The sequence below is a fragment of the Corvus kubaryi genome, unplaced genomic scaffold (assembly GCF_017639235.1).
Source record: "Corvus kubaryi isolate FWS band 111438036 unplaced genomic scaffold, C.kubaryi_AGA036_p1.0 37302, whole genome shotgun sequence".
Lineage (NCBI taxonomy): Eukaryota > Metazoa > Chordata > Aves > Passeriformes > Corvidae > Corvus > Corvus kubaryi.
In genome coordinates, this window is record NW_024581095.1 from 1,223,154 (window position 1) to 1,244,660 (window position 21,507).

The 21,507-nt window shown below is 35.5% G+C and overlaps 1 protein-coding gene across 3 annotated transcripts in view; it reads right to left on the reverse strand.

Moving 5' to 3' along the window:
• FER (FER tyrosine kinase) overlaps positions 1-21,507 on the reverse strand; it is a 161,458-nt gene that overhangs the window by 18,024 nt on the left and 121,927 nt on the right. For all 3 annotated transcript variants that reach the window (XM_042028047.1, XM_042028046.1, XM_042028048.1), the window contains one exon: positions 20,512-20,635. In XM_042028047.1, the coding sequence (XP_041883981.1) occupies positions 20,512-20,635 (124 nt within the window). The remainder of the gene's footprint in view (positions 1-20,511; positions 20,636-21,507) is intronic.

A 21,507-nucleotide genomic window follows, 5' to 3' on the forward strand; every position in this document is an offset into this window, starting at 1 on the left:
AAAAACCTATATACTGAGCTGCCTCAGGTTTATTCCTCATGCATAAGTCTGATTATTAGGGGAAGCAGATTGTAAATAATATGCACAGTATGGTGCTTATAAACAAAGACTACACTCAGTTTGCATAATTTTTGTCAGTTTTGTATTTATGACTTTTCTTTTTTCATTCAGAATCATCTAGAGAAAATGCTTTTCATCCCTACTGAAAATTGACTAAAACACTTCCATGAAAATCAACTGGTATTTGTGGAAGTTGGTAAAGATTGTGACACTCTGTTCAGGATATATGTAAATTAATGCTACAAAGAGCAAATAAAATGTTGGCACATTATGAGTCTCACTGTATTAATACCTTTTTCTGTTTTTAGCTAAAACTCTCCCATTTTTGATGCTATAAGACTCTGTATTACTTTCAATACATCATTTGTGTTAATAAAGTCTTGTGAGCACTTCATATATTTACTTCTGACACAAATTTGCCTTTTTCCATCTTCATGTATATTATAGGCGCTTTCCCACACTTATTTAGAAAACACTTTAGATGTGATACTTTCATTCCTCAGGCATACAAGTGTCCCAAAATTAGATTATCTTGTTAATATTTCTACTGTCAGTGTACATGTTTCATGTCCTCAGTGATTTGTTGCTTAATTTTACAGATGATTTTTATACATATTTGCATGCTTAAAAGCATTTTTAAAAACAGTTACACTGAAAGCTATAGGTACCTCAACTTTTCGGATTTTTTTTACTATTATTCCGAGGGTTTGGTTAAGATTTTTCTGTATTTTTCAAATAAATTCTTCACTGTTTCTTATTATGTCTGACAGCTTCCTTTAAAAGGATGTTCTTATTTTTCAGTCTAGACACAAGAGAAAACACCAAAGATGCTTTTGGTCAATGTGATTTATTACAGAATTTATAGCCAGAATCTGGAAACAAAATGGCATCAGCAACTATTACTCCTATTGCTTTAAAATAATAAATCATGACATTCATTTTATTCCAGTTTCCATGATTCTAATTAATTTCTATTTTCTACAGATATGAGTTCTAGTATAATAGTGTTAAGGGGCTTATAAAGACCCTTTACTTCCTAACCTTTCATATGAAATACACACAATGGAGTTTCACCTCATATGTAAGATAAACAACATGAGTTAGGGGAAACATGAAAATGTAAATACAGAGGTCTGGTGACCAAAATTAACTGTGAGAAGTCAATATTAAAGATAACATCAGTGTTAAATATTTATAGTAAATCACGACTCTTTCTACATGGACATTAAAAAACCAAACCAAATCAAACAAGTAAACAATAAACCCCTGAAAAACAATGACAAAACCCCCACACACCAACCCCTAAACAAAAAACTGCACCAAAATCAACTACATTCTATTTGTCCTCTTCCCCCTGAAGAACCAGTATGGTCTATTTGCTTTCTCTTCCTTCTCCCTAATGTTCCCTAGAGCCAACATCCTGAATAAAAAGAGAGACAATTGCATAAAATTAGGTGTATCTGTTTGGAATTTTCTTTTTTTCTCATAAAGCATTTGTTATTTAAAGCAGTAATTCCACAAAATCAGTATTTATCCTTAACACAGTAAGCAAGAAAATATTCTTTATTTATATTGTGAAAGATCTACAAATTGGGCACAAATTACATTGAGGTGCTACAGAGGAAGTTCCTTAGCAAAAGAAAAACTGATTCTCACTATTTAATAACAATATTATGTAAGTTCCTAGTACTGCTGGAAACAAAGTGCCTTCCCCCCAGCTACTAACAAGTAAGAACTAGTATGTAATTTGGAAATTTCGTTTTTAAGCACTGCTCTGCAGCCCCTATAAATACAAACAGGACATCTCCTAGGGATCTCTAATATGGTTTGAATATGCTGAAACTGTAAGAGAGAGTTTGTAGGACTTTTCCTAAAAATTCAACAGCCAGTTAAAGGAGGAAGTGGAGGCAATTTCTCTGTGCTGGGAGTTGTTACCACCTGGATTCACGTCTGTCAGTCAGGACGTAAACCTACTAAACTTTTCTCTAAGGACATTCTTACACTCCCTCAACACTCCAAAGGAACTACAGAGCAACTACTACCTAGCATTGGAATGGAATTCCGTGAGTCAAAGCAAATCAAAACGAGAGTGAACTCCCCATTACTAAATCAGCAGCACAGACTGCCTCACTGGACTAATTAGTTATTTTATATTCCATCCCTGGATCGTGCAGTTAAAATACTCTTAGGTGATAAAAGCAAGTAATTAATTAGTGAACAGGACCATTTTATCTCCTCTGCACGTTATATTCAATGAAAATAGTCTACTACCTAAACACAACAAAAACGGGAGGGAAGTGGAACTACAAGATAAATTATTGGGGTTTTTGTGGACTGTAAGATACTACCCTAACCTTCAAACACCTGATGTAATTTTTCAGTGGTGCCCAAATCAAAACACACATATTTCAGAACTTTCTTGATATGCGTATGCAAATTTTGCCATATGTGGAGAGTACAACAAATAATATGTGCCTAGTAACAGACTGGGAAAATATTAGAGGGTCAGAAGAAGACCCTTTCATGTGTTCTGTGTTTTCTTTCCCCTTTTTACTTTGATTTAATTGTTTCTTCACATTATTTTAGCTATTATGAACACCAATGGAGCCATATTAACTACAATGCTAATAATTTCTCTCAGTTCCTCATATAATGCAAGCCCATCTTCATCTCCACAGTTGAACAGTGCAGGCAAACCAGAGAAACTCCAAGTTGGATGCAGTAGTGATTTCTCAATAATGTCAGGTGCTCTGCTTGCTATCCACAGTTTTGGATATTGCTCAGTTCTTCTTAACTATAAAATAAGCAACTATTCCCACCTCACAGCATTAGTGACATTCAATTACTCTTTCTAAAGCACTTTTCAGTTTTCAGATGAAGGACTTTAAATTTTTGCAAAAGGAACTCAAAAGATAAAAAGTAACAAAACAACCCCCACAAAATTGTATTCAGTAGCTGAACACGACTGCCAACTTATTGTCTGCCATCCAGATATGACTCAAGGGACTGTACAGATCTACTGACACATTAGGAAACTTTTATCTTGAGTTTTATTTTGGTAGGCTACTGTGTGCCCTTTATTTTCCTAGCAGGGCAAGTTTTCTGTACCAGCAATTTTGAAAGAGATAAAGAAGGCAATAGTAGACAATGAGCATTTTCTGAGAAGAATCAAAGCAGTAGACTATGAAGATGGAAATGAAGCAATAAATTGCTGCATCATCTATTCCTCCCTCTTTTTCCTATTTCAGAGGTTGTCTTCACAATGCCTGCTCCTGGAACAGAAACATTCCCATCAGCAGCATCTAAATGGTTTTTATCTGCATTGTTTCTCAACTGTTTTAGAACTTAATAGTTATTACTTGTATTCTTCTGAACAGTTATTTTGATGAAAATGGCATCATAGTCATTTTAGTCTATAATAGTCCTCTATGCACTGACATCCCTGTAGATTTTTATAACCCATTTTTCCTGTGCACTGCTGATTACATGTAATATGCTGAACAAAATGTCTAATTATTTTTTTCCCCCCCCTTGTGCTGTATCTTGAAACAAAGGTTTGCAATCCAATTTCTTCTGCGTGCCCATTTTAATGAAAAACTAAGGGTCTGGACAGTCATTGGAGAGGAAGATAGGCAACTTCATGAGGAACCTACAATATTAGAGCAACTGGAAAATGAAAAATACCTTCTGGAAATCCTTAATGACAGGACAGACAGAGGAATAACACCTCTGCTGGGTTCCAGGCAACCATTCCTAAGCTCTTGGGTTTTGACAGAAACATTACAGGACATAAACACGGGTACATTTAAGAAACGTGTAACATTCTTAATAGTCCTGAAAAATCTCTTTGATATAATGGAATTATAGGGGAAATTAAGTGTCCAAAAAATAATTATCCAAGATGTACCAGAACACAAGTTTACATTTTGTGCTTGATAAAATTACAGTGGACTTAAGTCACAATGTGTTCCATTTCCATAACAAGTCACACAAGTAGACTGTACTACTCATAGGAAGAAAAATACCATTTTCAAGAAGAAATTTTCACTGTAATATTCACAGAGGCAACTAAAATGAAATACTAGAGCACACAATTGTGCTAACAAGTGCATTTTTATTGTAATATCATGGCTTTATTCAACCTGTGTGGTAACGTAAGACTTGTTACGAGTGTCCACCTTTTTTAGACCAGGAGGATCCCTCAATTTAGTCCTTAATTCTGAATTTAGCTTTGAATTAATCTCTTCCTTATTCTATTCTACAGTATAATGTCAAAATGTAATTGATTTATCTGTACAGAAGCATTAAATATTCATTTAACTTGTTTACAAAACTGGAAACATCTGAAGAGGCAGACCAGATATAGTCAAAGACCATATTCCCTTGTCTGTTATATACCAGTAATAGAAAAGCCTGCATGCTGGATTTAAAGAAAATGCCTAAAGCAGAGTTGCTTCTATTGCTGACTTCCTGATGATTAAGGTTTTTAGAAAATAAACTATTGATTCTATTAAACAAAGCATTTCCTAGTGTTAATATCATAATGTATTACGTTCAAATTACTAATAATGCAAAGCAGAGCATAAGAAATTGAAAACCACTGCAAGTGCCCAAGGAACCAAGAAATTCAAAAGCATAGTTATAACATGGGTCACTTTCCCCCCCCACCTTTTTCACTAGAATTAAATCTAATAGCACAATAATATGGTATTTGCAGGGTTTTTCAAGTCCTCCTAGTGAAAAAGGAAGAATTTCAAAGTCTTTCTGTCTTCTCAGGCTAGATTTAAGTACTTGCTACAGGTGAATATCAAAGTTCATCTGAGGCAGGTAGCAACTCTACTGCTTTTTCAGCAGCCAGCACCAATAATGTGGTATTCAGTGGCTGTAGTTGAAGTTATCTCTACATGCATTTCAATCACTTAAATTTACTTTTGCTCCTACAGCAGACAGGAATGGATTAAGAGTTTCGAAGTAACAGATAAGCATGGACTGACATTCATGACTTTTCAGTAGAAAAGTATTTTATAGGAACTAGACCCTCAAATACTTTATTAATAAAGGTAAAAAAAAGGTAAAGGTAATAATCAGGCCACAGAGAAATGAACCATCCAGCCTAATAAAGGTAAAAGACACTACATATTCATGAAAATAATACAGAAGTAGTAAGAGAGAAACCAAATAAATTGTCTGATTAGAAATCAGGAGGAAAAGAAAGCAGAGACATAGCAGAATCAAGTAGTGCTAGACAAGAGGATTGTGTTGCAGTCCTAAGATGAGTGGCTAGAAAGTGCAAAAAAGAAACCTCCTGAATTTTTAAGAGACAGTCGCAAAGAAAGCCAAGAGCAAAGAGAGAAAAGTCAGCCACATTTTAAGGCAATTATTTCTCTGGGGATGTTTCCTGTTCAGGGAGGAAATAATTTAAATGGATGGCCCAGGTAGCATATGCCAGCTAAGCACTCTTAGCAATGGAAACCATTTACAAAGATATACAGTAATAGTCCACAAATTCATAATTTTCCAATCAGAGAAAAAAATTCTAATTTGTACCTGACAGTATCTCTCTACCTTTCATCAAAGATTACCAACAAATGCTTAGTGGCATCTTGAAATATTTTAATATTTTAAAAATAGTCTGTTTTGTCACTATAATAAAAAAACCTTAAAATGAATGAAAATGAAGATGAGTAATCATTTACTAATTGTCCTAGACAGCTAAGTAAGATTTGCAGTTAGTTTACAGAAATACAAAAGAAATTTCATGTGACTAATACATTGTACAGGATTATATATAGAAATTTAGAGGAATAAAATTACCTATTCATTTCCTGTCAATTAAGATAGGAAATAATTGAACATCTGTCCTGGTTTTTGTTGCTATTAATTAAAATCCACAATACTTTTCCTACTCAAAAATAAAACTTATATGTGGAAGAAAATATTTTGCCCTTTTTTCATCACAAGAAAAAGCAGAAAGTGAGGAAATTTTGATGGAATTACGGTGAGGCACCCAAAGTATGAGATGTTGAAGAAAAAAAGATGACAGTGCTGATTAAGGATCATGATTACATCTCATATTGATAGCAGAAGATGGGACAGGACTTCAACTTTTGGGAACTGGATGAACTCGCATGTTAACTCACATGTTCACCATGGTAAAATTTCACAGCTGGGATGAGTCAAGGAACAGATGTTAATAAGGCCAGGGGCTCCAAGTTCATCACCTACTTAACTCTATCCTTTTTCTTCTATTAAAACCTTACGCTATCCCATGAAGTCATCTGTTACAAGAATGTCCTTCCTCTGGAAAATCCAGACTTCTATGTTTAGAAACAGCCCCTCTACCTCTGGTTGCTCTCTGCAGAAGCATGTTCACTCAGGTAGAGTGTTGACTCCCTATGAATCTGGAATGTTCTGTGTCCTACAGGGATTCAAAGTTTGTTGGAAATGCAGGAAACACTTTCCTGTGCTTAATCTAAAGACAGGAAAAGAATTAACTATTAGAAAACTACTGCAAAGCTATGGATTTACTGCACCTGGCTGTTATTCTGAAATATTTCCACACAAAAAACTATTCTGCCATTACACTGTAGGAAGACAGGATCCTCTTTGCCATTTAGTTACATTCATTTTAGCATCTAGCATTTAGGCAAAGGTTATAAAATAACCAAAGTTCAGCTAGTCATCTGCTGAATGCTTAAAATCTTCCTACTTAAAGAATTATGGGTAAGAAATTTCTTAGAAGGTAAAAAATTTCTTAGAAGGTGATGTAATATAGGGCAACAAACTGGAGTTGCCTGTTTTCATTCAACAGCTTTGTTAATGATCTGAGGGAAAAGTTAAACAGGAACTTAATTAAATTTCCAGATATTATCAAATTAGGAGCAGCTGCAAGCAACAGTAAGGGCAAATAAATAAAAAGAAAGAAGGAGAGGAGAGAAGGAGAAAGGGAGGGGAAAGAGGGAGAGGGGAGAACAGAGAGAAGGGAGAGGAGATGTATCTGTTGGAAAAAAGATTAGACTTAGCCTGTAAAACAGGAATTATTATATTTTGAAAAATTAAGCCTAAGTACAAACATTCAGTAAAATACAAATACTGCTAGGCAATCACGTAGAAAGAAAAGTGAACCAAAAGAGATATGGATTACAACTAAATACAAGTAATGGAACTGAATTGAGCATCGGAAAATGAAACCTCATTGTCTAACAGATTGTGAGAAATCTAAGAAAATTAAGAAATACTATTTTATTAATGCAGTTACTTAATAAACTAAAACCAGTTCAACAGGTGTACAGACCAGTGTCTGTTTCAAAGGGATGGATTGATTAAGTAAATTAATCCAACTTTTTATTGACTTAAAGTAAACATTAGAGTTGTCAGATGCCCTGAAATCTATTATTATACTATCAGGCATACAGTACACAACAAACAGGTAATGGTCAAAGAGGGAAAGACCCAAAGAATTACTAATTTCCTGGATTGGTGCATTTGTTCATTTTATCATATATGAAAAGGTGACTTTTTTAACCAATCACGTATTTGGGTAAACAACAAAATTTCGAATGCAATTGACACAAACTGCTAATTTCTGTCCAGAAAATGCTACAAGTGTTGCCAGCTGGGTACAGGTAGACTCCCACAAAGTCACAATGAAATAGCTGCTGCTGAGTCTCCTCAGATTTCCATTATATGCAGGTAGAGGCATTTATCTGTGATTGGAGGCAGTCTGGTTTCACATGTCAAATGTGGCCCCACACTGTGTGTAGCAAAGCTATCACACAAATTTTGGCTTCCTCAACAATTTTTTTCCTTCTTTAGCGAGCACCAATTTGTCCTTTGCCCTAACCCAGGCTGGTGTCAGCAGCATGTCAGTGGCACTTCAGAGTCCAGCTCCAGGTTCAGACAACATCTCCTGCAAAGGGCTTGAAACATTGGTAGAGGGGAACTGTGCAGCTCTAAGAATATGTTAAAACCATCGGAGAAGAATACTGGCCCACTGTCAAATCAAAAAGATTACCAAGCTCTGTATAAGTTACTATAAAATACTCCCCAAAAGGAACTGAAACACTTCAAAACACTTCAGTTTAATAGCTCCTTGATAGCTAAAAGAAGCAGAAACTGCCTGCTTAAGGAAAAAACATGTCTTTACGTTTGACATAGAAAAATCTTGCATAACGTTTACAGGAGTCTGAGTTCTGTCTGCCTGACTCTCTCTGAAGGTTATAATGCTCTCCTGTGGTTACAGAGATCCTTACTGACTTACAAATTTAAAAACAACTGGTTTCAATTTACAACTGAAGTCCAGCTGTGTCACAGAAGATTAATAATGTATACGGAAGTTTAATAACCCCTTTGAAAATAAAATGTATTAATAAGAAACCAGGATAGATAAATATATTTGTGACCACAATGCTAATATTTCATACTTGAGTTTTGCCAAAAAAAGACAAGAGCAGATGACCCTGTCACCTCAGTTTTGCTCTCTGTTGCTCTCATGAGGAGGGAGTGGGATTTCATGAACCCATGCATGACCCTGAAAGGAGAGTAAGAAACTAGTCCAGATAACATCATACAAGAGAGCGTGGTATGCACAAGCAATAACAGGCAGCAAGGGTGGCTTCCCAGAAGCAGATGAGAAGTCAGAGAGGTCTAAGATACCAAGCAGGAAGGACAGTCAATTACTGTGTTAGTGGATAGGCCTGGAGGTTTTTATAACCAACTAACTACTAAGATGCAATATTCAGAGCAGTAAAGTTTAAACCCTTCCTTTTGAGCAGGTATAGCCTTATTGATCTTACTGATCTCCAAAATCAAAATTATTACAAAGCAGAAGCCTTTTAAATCAAGTATATTTACTTATAGCATCCTAACTCCTATAAATAGTTTGGGTTTTTTTAAACAGGGGCTTGGCCCTTATTTCACTCATCTATTTCTATTTCCCAGAAGCCAGGACACTTGATGAAGTATCTGACATCCAGCATTGCCAGGAGCTTTTATGTCAGGCTTAAATGACTCAGCTGAAATCTGCGAACATTTAAATACTGTAACATTGATTCAACAATTCTCACAGCTCCATGTACCCTGATGATCTCCATCTATCTTCCAAACCAGTTAACATGCCAATATGGCCTTCCTTGCTGTTTACTGCCTTGCATAAGGGATTTTGAAATAGCCTTTGACAAAGAGTAACTCCTTATCTGAGGCAAAACTCGCGGAGATGTAAAAATGTTTCATAAAAGCGTATCCATGCACTACAATTCTGCTGAACGAGGAGGAAAGAGGCTGAGAACAACAGAACAATGACAAAAAGAGAACAAAACATGCACTTAGCTTTCTGTGTGTTTTATTTTACTCATCCTCAGCAAGAGTGATTCCTTTCAGACAGTTTAAATTTGATCAAAATATTTTTTGTGAGCAGTACCTATTGGAACTGAATTTACTTTCACCTGAGCTGAACAGGCATAATTCCTCGTAAGTTTCTCTTAGCTTTATGGGAAAAATGTCCTGATTTTCCAAAAAGAGCTTGAAAACAGCCTTTTCTTTATTATTTGATATGTAGAACTATATGCCATAATGTTTTCAGTTCCAGAAACTTTAAAACCAAGTTATTTCACAAATACACACTAAAACCCATCACACATCCTTCTTTCATCTGTTTTTCACTATGTACACAGCCATAGCACAATGTTGAATATGATACATCAGTGATAAAACTACAGCACTGTGAAGCTCGGAGGCACTTCTGAAAAACCTCCTGAGGCAGTGGTAAAATACAGGGCAAGGTATATCATCATTAGTGCTATCTGAAAAAGTAGTGGATAAACATTTTGTCAAATCGACAAAATAGGCATAACCTAGTAAGCATACATACATATATATGTGTGTGTGTATGTATGTGTATAAAACTCAGATAAGGGAAATAAGTTTATCTTCTTCAGGAAAACAATTTGGGAATTTATTATTTGTTACCATATACAGCCTAAAAAAATTTTATTAAATTAAAGTTGTTTCCTATCTGAGATAATTGTGGTACATTCCTCTTTGGAATGTCAATAATTAGTATCAGGAAACCAATAAAAAATTGAACCAATACATTATATCTTAGATGTACAATACATCTTTTTCCTTTTCAAAAACACTGATTAGAATTTTCTGCTGTAAGAAAGAAACCAGGAAAAGTTCTACACCCTAAAGAAAAGAAATCAGTGCATGAAAATATGTTTTAGCTTCCCTAAACAAACACTGACACACCCTGTGGTCAATGATTTGTGCTCAAAGAGCCACTCTAAACCTCACTTCTGAAGCAACTGCTGTAGTTGACTGCATTCTCCCCCTTCCCCCCCTCCCTTATTATTCTGCTTTTGTCTTGTACGATCATCTAATTAGTTGTTCATCATCGACTAATACCTCCTTTGCCCACTGCACAAATGGAATCCTGCAGCCCATCTTTCTTAGAAAGAAATTACATTTCACCCACTATTCTCCACTGCGACAGGGCTATGAGAGTAGAGAAAATGTTATTTACACTACCCAGACTTCATGGTCAGCACAATAGCTTCCACAAACACTAACTGCATGTTATCTTTACCTTAGTTTCAATATCGTGTACTTTCATTTTTTACTTCTTGCTTCTTAATTAGAGAGAGCCTGGTGCCCTCATGCAGTGAGTAGATTTATTATTCTAAAAATACGTTACTCAAGTTATTTTACTGAATAATACTTATAAATTCCTAGTATTTATCAACAAGAAAGTGATATTGCAGTAAACAAAAACAAAAACAGTGCAATAATTTTACACTTAAAATGCTACTGTTTGTTAAACAGAACGAGAGAGTCTAAGAAAATTTGCTTCCATTTCTTTCAGCCTTATTTCCTTTATTCCTAGCAAAGCCTACTCTTTTTTTAGGAGCGAGCATTCTGTATCACATGAGGAAAATATGGACTAATTCAACCCCACAGGGGAAAGAAATAAATATTTTTCATACTATGCAACTTCTGTGACAAGAAAAAAATCTAAATCCCCTCCTCTGAAATTTCTTACTAATTGTTTACAACCTAAGCATTAATTCTGATATAAGCCTTTTTATAATTACCTTTTGATACTTAATGTTTCTCCCCACCATCTATAAAATACTCAGTTTTCTAATAACTTAATTTTGATTTTACATAAAACAACTGCCCCCTAAGAATAAAACGGACACACTTCTAAAAGAAGAGATCATGTAACTATATGCATCATAGACAACATTTTATTACAGTATCTCACAATATTCTGAAATTTGTGATGTTCTTTTGGATTCTCTGATGATTTCTGGAACCCAAACAGGAATTCAGCATGGCAGAAAGACCAGACCATTATCTGAGATTTCAGGGAACAGATTCATTGCTATTTACTTAAACATGTAAGAGCAGAAACATCAGCTAGCAAGTAATGCAACCATACTTTACCTATGCAATAACAAGAACAAAAATATTTCCTTCTTAAAAAATCTTCCTTTTGCGTATTTTTTTCCCTCACTCATGTCTTACCCAGTTGTGCAGTAAAATCTGGAGGGGCAGGGACAATGCAAAGGAAAGGTGTGAAATCTCAGAATGAGAAGCCCTGGACTATCAAAAGATAACGGAAGTTTAAAAAGTCGGTTTAGGGTCATTTTCTTACAAAATATTACCCTTAAAATGGCACATTCTGTCCCTTTATATGTGTATTCAACAAATGCTCCTTAGTGAGGATTTTTCATGCTCTTCCTTGTGAGACTGAGACCTCAGGTCACATATAAGTTAAACATAAACACATGAAACACTCAATGTTCCTTAAAAATACAACAGCCAGCTGACCAGAATGAAGAATCTACCTTCTAATGGTAAATATCCAACCTCTAATTGCTAACTGATGGATGAGATGTAGCAAATAGAAAGCAAAAATAGAACCCATTATACATTTCTAGCTATTGCAAAAAGTAATGGATTTTCAGCTTCCCTTGTGTTATCAGTTATCAGTGAATTCTATCACCACATATATCTGTATTAATATAGCTTACTGACAATATTGACACTGCATTTTTTAAAATACCTAGGTCTACAAAATAATTCTGCATTAACGTGCCAACCAATTTAACTATTACTATCTTTAGTTTAACTCTACATGACATTTTAAAGCATCATCCAAGAAAAACTGAAATACTGAAAGCTCAGATGTCTGAAATAATTGGATATTTTCTCCATTTTATGAAGAACACATAAAAGATTATATTTAAGCACATACTGAATAGGGACCACTAGGGAAACTTTGCAATAAAACAAAAATATCAACCTTATTGAAGCTTTTAACAGACGCTTCAAAGCATTAATATAAAGAACTATGTTTGACTTATCATACTGGATTATCCCTGATGCCATTCAGCTGATATACAGGCTGTGTTCTCTTTAGACATAAAATGGAACCTAAAGGAAATGTCAATTAGGCAAAAATAAAGATGAAATGTAACTGTCTTTTCAAAAGAAAATACAAACATGGAAAGAAAAAGGTAATTTCCCTTTATTTATTTTATATGAAGAAACTTCGATTTGCCATTCTAAGCTAAGGAACAGCATAATCTAATATCCTATACTAAACTGGCCTCTGGGAACATTAATTATTAATATTAGCCTCAGAACAACCACAGTTGAACGAGAACTTTCTTTTCCACTAGTATGAATAGATGCCTTATAATTTAATATTTTAAAAGAAGAGTAGCAAGTGGTAGGGATATTAAGTACTGGAAAATCCCCGTGGCAAACAAAACCTGTCCTAATAGCAGCTGAATAAAGTACCATGTTATTCCTAAAGAGGCAAAAAAAAAAGCGAAATGAAAAGCAAACAAAAAAGCACCAGAACTTCCATTTCTATCATTAATGTAATAATCATTACATTAATGTAATACTTTGTGCAGTCTACTGCATGTTTATTTAATACAGTAACATGAAAAAGCCACAATTGAAATATGTATTTCCTACACACTGTGACCACTAACTCCTCTGGTAACGGGACTACTTCGACCACAAATCGGGAATATATGAAAAACAGCACAGTCTTATGGAGACAGAATGACACATGGAGGTTTAGAGTAAACAAAAACTTATTCAGACCTTCCTTATATCACACTCTGGCCATTCAAACCCACACATCTATTACTCTAATTACAAGCCTTATGCAGCCATGGCAAAGCTCAATCTGTGATGCCTAGTTTGCTTTTAATACAGCCTGGGGTGAATTTCAAATAAAGCACACAAGGGGAAGCAGTATCAACCAGTACAACAAATGCACAGCGTCCACAAGGAAAAAACTGTATTTCTCCTCCTTTTAAATTCTTTGTTACCATCAGCCATGTCAAAATTCAATAGCTTAGGGAAACAGATAGAAGACTGGAAGAAAGTTCAATTTTTATTCAAAAGCAACTCTTCACCATAGTTCACAGCCACTTCCATTACAGCACACTTCAAATTCAATATTCACTCTAATTTATTATAATGTGTTTAAAGTATACAATATTCATGGCCTTGCATATTCATGTTTACTGGGGTTTTTTCCTTAATACTTTCAGATCAGATTCATAGAAGCTCACTAAAGAAAAAAATAATCATGCTGCTCAAATAAGACCTTGGACAACCAGAAGTACTGATTCAGAACTGATCCAACTTTAATTGCAAACATATTTCTCTAGGATCAAACCACACTCACCAACGTGACAGCAGGAAAAAAAAAAAAAAAGGATGGAGGGAATCTCTTGAAAATCACTTCTTAAAAGCTAAAACCTGGTATATAATGCTCTATAATCTATTCCTATATGGCAAGCTGAGTGAAATGTAGCATTGTTCACCTGCCTCTCCTGGATGACAGCAGCTGGAGTGCACCATATTAGCTATTTTAGGGTTGGAAACATCTCATTTTGAAGAAACAAGGTAGTGTGAAAATGATGACGAATAATTTCCTGCTGCATTTGAAAGCAGTGACACATTTGTCTTGATCAATACTATGGTGTGAAATGCAGTTTTAATAGCCACTGATGAAAAAAGGATCATGGCAGACCAAGTACCCCAACAGCACCCATGCAGAGCTGGCATTAGTGTGATGAAAGGGGAGCAGCACCACTGTTTTGGAAACAACGAATTTATTTTCTTTCTTTGTTTAGCAACAAAGAAAAGCTGGGAGTCCCAAGAGCAGCTCTCTGAACTCAGGTTTCTTTGGAAAGAGTTGGCAGACAGATCCTCACTTACTCCACAACAGAACTGGGAGAATTAGTACCACTTATGACCAACAGAACAAATAAAAAATAATAATGTGTATAAAACTGGCAGTGCTGTAATTGCACAGTATCTTTATAATCTAATAAAGTCAGTGGAAATACTCGTTTTGGTGGAAAAAACCTTTCCAGTTAAGAGGCAACAGAGGAGGTTGTATCAGGCATGTCCATATTAAGAAATAAAACCTCAACACACAGTAATGCGCCAATCAAATTCAAAGTTTGACTAAAAATTATTTTACAGGTGTGGCAGAGTAAATTTTGGTGGCTTTTTTTAAGAACTAACACTATATCTATATAAAGTGGCCTGCAGAAAGTAATAGTTCTTCATGTAAGTTTCCATTTGTGTTTTTAGCTTTAAACAGAATGGGAGTATTTCTAACATTCATATTGGAAAAAAAATGCTTTGAAACATCATTTTATATAAAGCAGAGACATCACCTTATAAAAAAGGATCAAAACTATGATAATTCACTACATTTATGGGGTGTTTCAACTGTACCACTGACAATAATTCTCTGAAAGATATATTCATTGAAGCACGATCAACAGATATTATCAACACAATAGTACATATTTTCTCATTCAGTCATAAATAAATTTTCTGTGAAAGAAAGCTATAGAAATGGAATCTCACATCATCACTTCATTTTATACATGTAATTCTGAAGGAATTGTAAAAAGATAATTAATAATGGCAAATTAATCCTTGCTCTAAACCTTGGAGAGTTCAGGTGGTTTACTGCCAAAATGACTTTCTTTCATATGACTTTTTTTCAAATGACTTTTCTTCGTAAGTCATACACTAGGGGAGAAAATTAGAGAAACTGCAATAAAGGCCTCAGGTATTGCAACTGGCCAGGAGGAAAAGTGATATTCAGAGAAACACGTTGTGCTCAAGGAGCCCAAGCTACTGCATAACAGAACCAAACCAGTTGTTCCACAGAGCACGGGGTCCTGTGGAACCTCCCAAGGGCATGCACCGACAAGTATTTGGCTACTGTCTTCCATGGGATTTAGGTAGACAAATCAAGCAGGGAGGTTGTTCCCCCTTCTTAGGAAGGAGACCTGTTCCATTTTGGAGCTAAAGCATCACTCTCCTGCTCCCAGGAGACTTCAATCACTGCTCAAACACACAGAACTGAGCAGCACCTATGCTAAATTGAAAAGGATCACTTTTCATCCTTTTGTGGTAGCTGAACTATTGTTCCAGGTAGAAATGGAAGACTTACTAAACTATTTAATATAGTTCTTAAGTTCACGGTTATAAAACGGTTCTGACACTTTTTTCCAAAACTCTGTACATTAGCAGTTACCAGACTTGAGAGGGAAAAAACCTCTAATAGCAGAGCAGATCAGCTAAACTAGATTAGTAGCAGGGAAGTAAGTATTTTCCTAGCAATTTATACATAATTAAATTAAATTATACATATCTAATGAAAACTGTAGAAATCCTGAATTAATATCCACAGAATCAGGATTTCATAACATGAAAGTAAACCAGATTTAACACAACACACGGTTTTTAACAGCTACAAAACTAAGGCAAAAAGAAGTAGTAGCAATGACTAAAAGTGGAAGAACTAGACCAGAGAACATGATCATCTTGCCAAGCAACATATACTTGTTCCAGAATATTGGAGACTTCCAGAAGATAAATTCATTGACTGAGAGGAAAATTTGACCTGGAACGCAGGGACATTGGTCCCTGTTTTCTCACACTCCTAGTGCATCTTTTGCAAATAAGTCAACCTGGTCTTGTAGAAGACATCCCTACACATCCAATAAAGTCCAATAGAAGTTGCAGCTTCCCTCCTACAGCTCCCCAAGACTGCTTTGAAAATTAAACATAAAGTATGGACAAATGAATTCATCACATGCAAATCAAATACTGGAAAAGAAGGCCACTCACAAATGCTTATTAAACCAACTCAGATTATCACATTTCCATCCTTATCTTCTGTTTCTAATTAACAGAAAAATGGAACTATCTAAACAATAGCATATAGTAAAAATGAAAAGCAAGAAACAATTCTTCAACCTCATGTTAATTAAGTGGAGATGAAATTACTACATTGTTCTGTGCATGTTCAACCACTCTTTTTATTTTTTTAGTAACATCTTTTCATGCAGTTTTTTTTCCCCTGTAAGTGCAGTCATTTCTGCTCTTTAAAGAGAAACAGAGAGCAAAGAACAAGTGATATCTGGATGCTAGAGGTGATGAAAATGTAGATCAAATAATCATTCAATAATCATTTACATGCCAATGTAACCATTTCACCTACTGAAAGAGTAAGTTAAAGTTTAATTCAGACAATAATTTCCAAAATCCAATACAAATTTGGATAGAATTTTAAAATATAAAGGTTAAATGTAGCTACTGCAGTTACAACTAAAGAGCAATAAACTGATTAGTAGCCCTTGTTACCCTTAGCAGGTAGCTAAATATGTAAGATACTAAATCAGACACTTGAACTACTTAAAAAAAAAATACATGGGATTCTGAAAAAATACTGTCTTGGGGTGACTTTATGATGTGTATCCCGTATCGCTGCTCTATGTCCAGAAGTTAATTTTGTGTCTTTCTATGCCTTTAAACTGAGCCTGAGAGTGGGGAGAGAAAAAACGGAGCAAAACTTTTCAAAGCAGTGTTGTTCAAGGACACAGAGATAGAGATGGCTCTCGGCGTTCAGCTGCGGCAGCAAAGCGAGAGAGTGGAGAAGCACCCTGCTTGCTTTTCTTTCAGCCAGTTTCCTAAGTTTTCTTTCTCTCCAGAGAGTTGAACTTTGTTTTCCTGGGACTTCAATTTTTCCCTTCTTCTCTGCTGGACGGTTTCAACATCAGAATACATTGGGAAGACTTTCCATGGAGGTCCTGGCCCTGGAGGTGGGCCCATGACCCAGCTCCAAGGAGGGTGAGAGAGATCTACGGAAGGATTCTGAAATTTTCCCAGGTTTCTCTCAGCAGAGTGGAAGGATTTCTCATTTAGCATGATTATCCCTTTTCCTGTGTGTTTGTTAAAGAAATAGTTTTTATCTCTTTCACTTCCCTCCGAGGAAAAAATTATTTTTTTTTCCCAAACCTGGTGGGGGAGGGCTGGTTGTAACCTGCCTTCTCTCAGAGGATAATTTCCTCCAGATTTGTCCAAAATGGCGCATTGATCAGCAAATTGAATACTGCAGAAAGACAACAGCATGAAGCAAACCAATTTCATTTTACTGCAATCTACATCACAGAAACTATTTCTAATTATACAATAAATACTGATCTTTAAGGAATAGTAATCAAAGCCTATGGACCTTTAAACAAATTAGAAGACTTAGGTTTTTTTAACCATTGCTTAGTCCCTTGTCTCTAGTTAATTTTCTCACCTCTTTTTTATCTGAGAACCACTTTCAGTAGATGAAGTTTCTGACAAAAAAAGAACAAATTTAATGTTCTTTCAGAAGACCACCACTCCTTTTACAGATTGGTAAAGCTTCTTCCTACTGTGAATTAAATTGTTCCATTCCCTTTTAACTGCCGTCAACATTAAATTGACACGATTAATCTGTCTTACCTCACCTAAAAACGAGGGAGCAAAGGCCCCCAGATTCCTTGTATGGACCATGCAGCCACATGGTTGTACTTTCAGTGCTTGGGTAAGGAAATTCCAGTGGGGTTCTGAGTCAGAACACCCAAGAACTTGCTCACAGAGCACAAGACAGCTTGACTTTTCCCTGCATTTCTGGGCTTCTGTGGCAGACAGGGGTTCTAGACTGATGTACCTCCAGCCACTCCCAGGGTTATCCAGAAATCCTGGATCAGTGCTCAAATTCCTCAAACAGCGAACAGACCTAGCAAAATTCTATGTATGCTAAGCCTATTTAATTGCAGTTTAGCCTTTGGTCAAACACATTTTAAAACTTCATGAGCTACTTTCCTAGAGTAAGCTAGTTGTTAATCAACTAAGTTGTTAATCAACCTGTACTAGTAACTAAAAATAAAATCAACCAAGGAAACGACCCATAAATTCCTTTATCATTACTGCAAAAATCACTAAACTTCGCTGGTTGTTCTCCTGATTCTGAGACTTTCATTATGTTTCCCTATCAAATTTAGAAAAATTGGCTCATAAATTAAGTAAGCACATGCTATGGCTAACCACACTAAAAAAAAGAATGTTGTATACTGAAGAAAATAAGGCTGGTAAACTAATAATGGAAATGCATATTTTGATTTATTAACCTGTATGTTTCATAAAAGTAAGAGTTTTCCTGAACACATGGTTTGCTTGCTTGGTTGCACTTTAAAGCTCTGTTTTTGTTCAGAATAGGTTTCCTAAAAATTCTGGTTCTTCCTTTACGGAAAGTGCTAGCTCTCTGATAACCTTCTGTGACAATCTGTGATAATAAACAAATTTCATTAATATTTTGAAAGTTAAAAAGTAAACAAGGGGAAAGAAGTTCTTCTCTCCTTGTACTACAGTACTACAGTATGCATAACCCAGACTGTGTGCATTGGCAAGTCTATGGCACTAACAAAACAGATTTCAGCTCTTTTTCCTGACTTGGGAGTTACACGACATATTTGCACTCAGATTTCTAACTGAAAACACGAAACAATGAAATCTTCATATGGTAAGGCAATACTCCACATATCTTCTCTCTGAAACACATTCTCTAGATCACTATTGGCTTTGTAAACACATCTCCTATTCACCAACCAGCAGTGCACATTTTAGAGATACAGTGAGGCCACATTGTCATCTATAGCAACCAGAACAGTTCTGTCCCACACAGCTGTGCAAGGATACCCTTTTCCAAGAGTTAAAAAAAAAATTCATAAAACAATTTATATTTCAGGCAGCACACTATCATTTTATGACTAAATATTGCATTTTTTTTCAGTAACTGCAATTACGAACTTCAGTTATCTAGCTACTATTTTTATCTTTTGTTTAATTTTCTAAGAACACAAGAGCTTAAACAGGCACTTCAGATTTAACACTGATCTGACTGTTACAGGAATTACTAAGCACTATAACATTTATGAGGCTAGTGTAAATCACTAATGCTGTTTCTCGCTCTGATTTTTATGCTATTATATCCTTGACAAACAGAGCCAGGCTGAAACACATTCTATCATGACAGAATGCTTACAATCCTTTTCTTGGATTTCCCTAAGGGAATATTACATAGTTTTAGATCATGAGTTAGGGTTTTTTTTCTCTCAGTGTTTCTTATACATCATGATCTTGCAGAATTGTTTTGATTAACTTGACCTGCAGGACTGCAACTGACCCATTCACTGCTGATAAAAATCTAAGAGAAATGCCACTCAGGTCTCTGGTAACAGCATTCACCAGAAAGGTGTTAAATCCCAAATGGACTGATTATGTAAGTGAGGTGTCACACAGTTCACCTACAGATGTTCTACAAGTGGAAGACATCAACATCAGAAATGAAAACTTGTTCTTCATAATTTTTCTATGAAATGGATCATCATTATGTTTACATCTCATATTTCAGGCACAGCACTAAGCGGGGTATATATTGTGCTATTCTGAGAGAACAAAACAAATTCCATCCACTTCAATACAAATGGAGTATAAGCACAGCAGTGGCAGAGTCAAACTGCAGAAGAAACAAGAAAGAGGAATGGCAGGAACAGGAATAAGAAACTCCAACAGCGTAATGCTTGATAATGTTCCATATTTCAGAGAAAGCAGTCCAGGCAATTAATATTTTAACATATAGAACTTTAGCTCTTCTCTATTATCTGAGAAACCAGTGAATTTTCCTGAAGCACACTTCAAACATACCTTAACTTCTCTGTTAGCCTGGCAAGTATTTGTAAATTTCAGACATGACATAAGCCTCACAGACTGCCTTTTGCTATGATTCACTGTCACTGTATGAATCAGGCTCCTTATAATGCATATCATTATGGTGAAAAATAATTTTTAACTTCTATTAATAGCACCAAAACTATAGATATCAAATAGTGTAGTACATATTTTTTACCCAGATGAGTATTTTTGAATTAGACAAGCAATAAGGACCAACTTTCAGAAAAAGTGTATCTGTTTTGAAACCGTGGGGTTCATTCCTGTGATAATAAACACCACACACCTTTAAACATCTTGCATTTCCACTGAGCAAAGGTACAATAATGAGAAAAAAATTTTCCTTACCTATGTATACAATTTTTAGATTCAAGATACGCCATACCAGAGGCAGCATCTAATGAAAATTTCACCAACTGTTTGGTTTTCAGCTCATCCTTCTTTTTTCTTAGGAATGACAGGAAATCACCTCCTAGAAAACAGACAGATAGACAGCGTGACACAACTGACAGGATACTCACATTTATCTCTCATGAGGGGTGCAAGACCGAACACAATGCAGGTTATTAGCTGTTCTCCTCATCCCATCAGTTTAAGGCCAGCCCAAGTTTAAAAGGAAGGAACTCACCTTTCAAAAATACATTTTCCATTAAATATTAGGAGCTTAAAAGTGAAAACTGCACAGCATGCTTTTGATATACCCAAAGTCTTCACCAGTGCACATTAGATACCGACTCACTTAAAAACTGTTGACAAAAAAACCTGGTAATCTGTCATACAAATTCTTCTCTAATCACAGAACTATTAATTGTGAATAAAGAGGTTAGGTCCTATTAGCTACATGAAAGTAAATAATTTTTAATTGATCATTTGCAGCAATTCTTCTCAAATTCTACACTGATGTGTTTGGAGGGGTAAAAATGTGTTTTCTTCTTGGGCAACATTAGCTGGACATTTGACCAAGCAGTGGAAGGTGAACAGTCATTATTGTGCCTTCAGAGACTTCTGCCTAGGAAGAGCAAAGCCATTGTCCTCTTGTCTGAGAAGTGGGAAGGGTCAGCATGGAGGATTTCCAAAAAGCAAATTGTGTTAACAAAAAAATCTTCTGAAAAACTGATTTAATTTAGGACAAAGGTAAGATGGAGGATTATGATACAAACACTGCAAAGCCATGTTCTGATTGATATAAATGTACTAAAGATTTTTCTAAAATATATTTTATTATTCCAGGCAAAGACAAAAAAAATCACAGCAGAGCTTTTCACATCACACAATTACTTGCTAGTGAGTAGACAGTCATTGCTCCAGTACTTGTTTCTTTTCATTTAGGACTGAACTGACTGT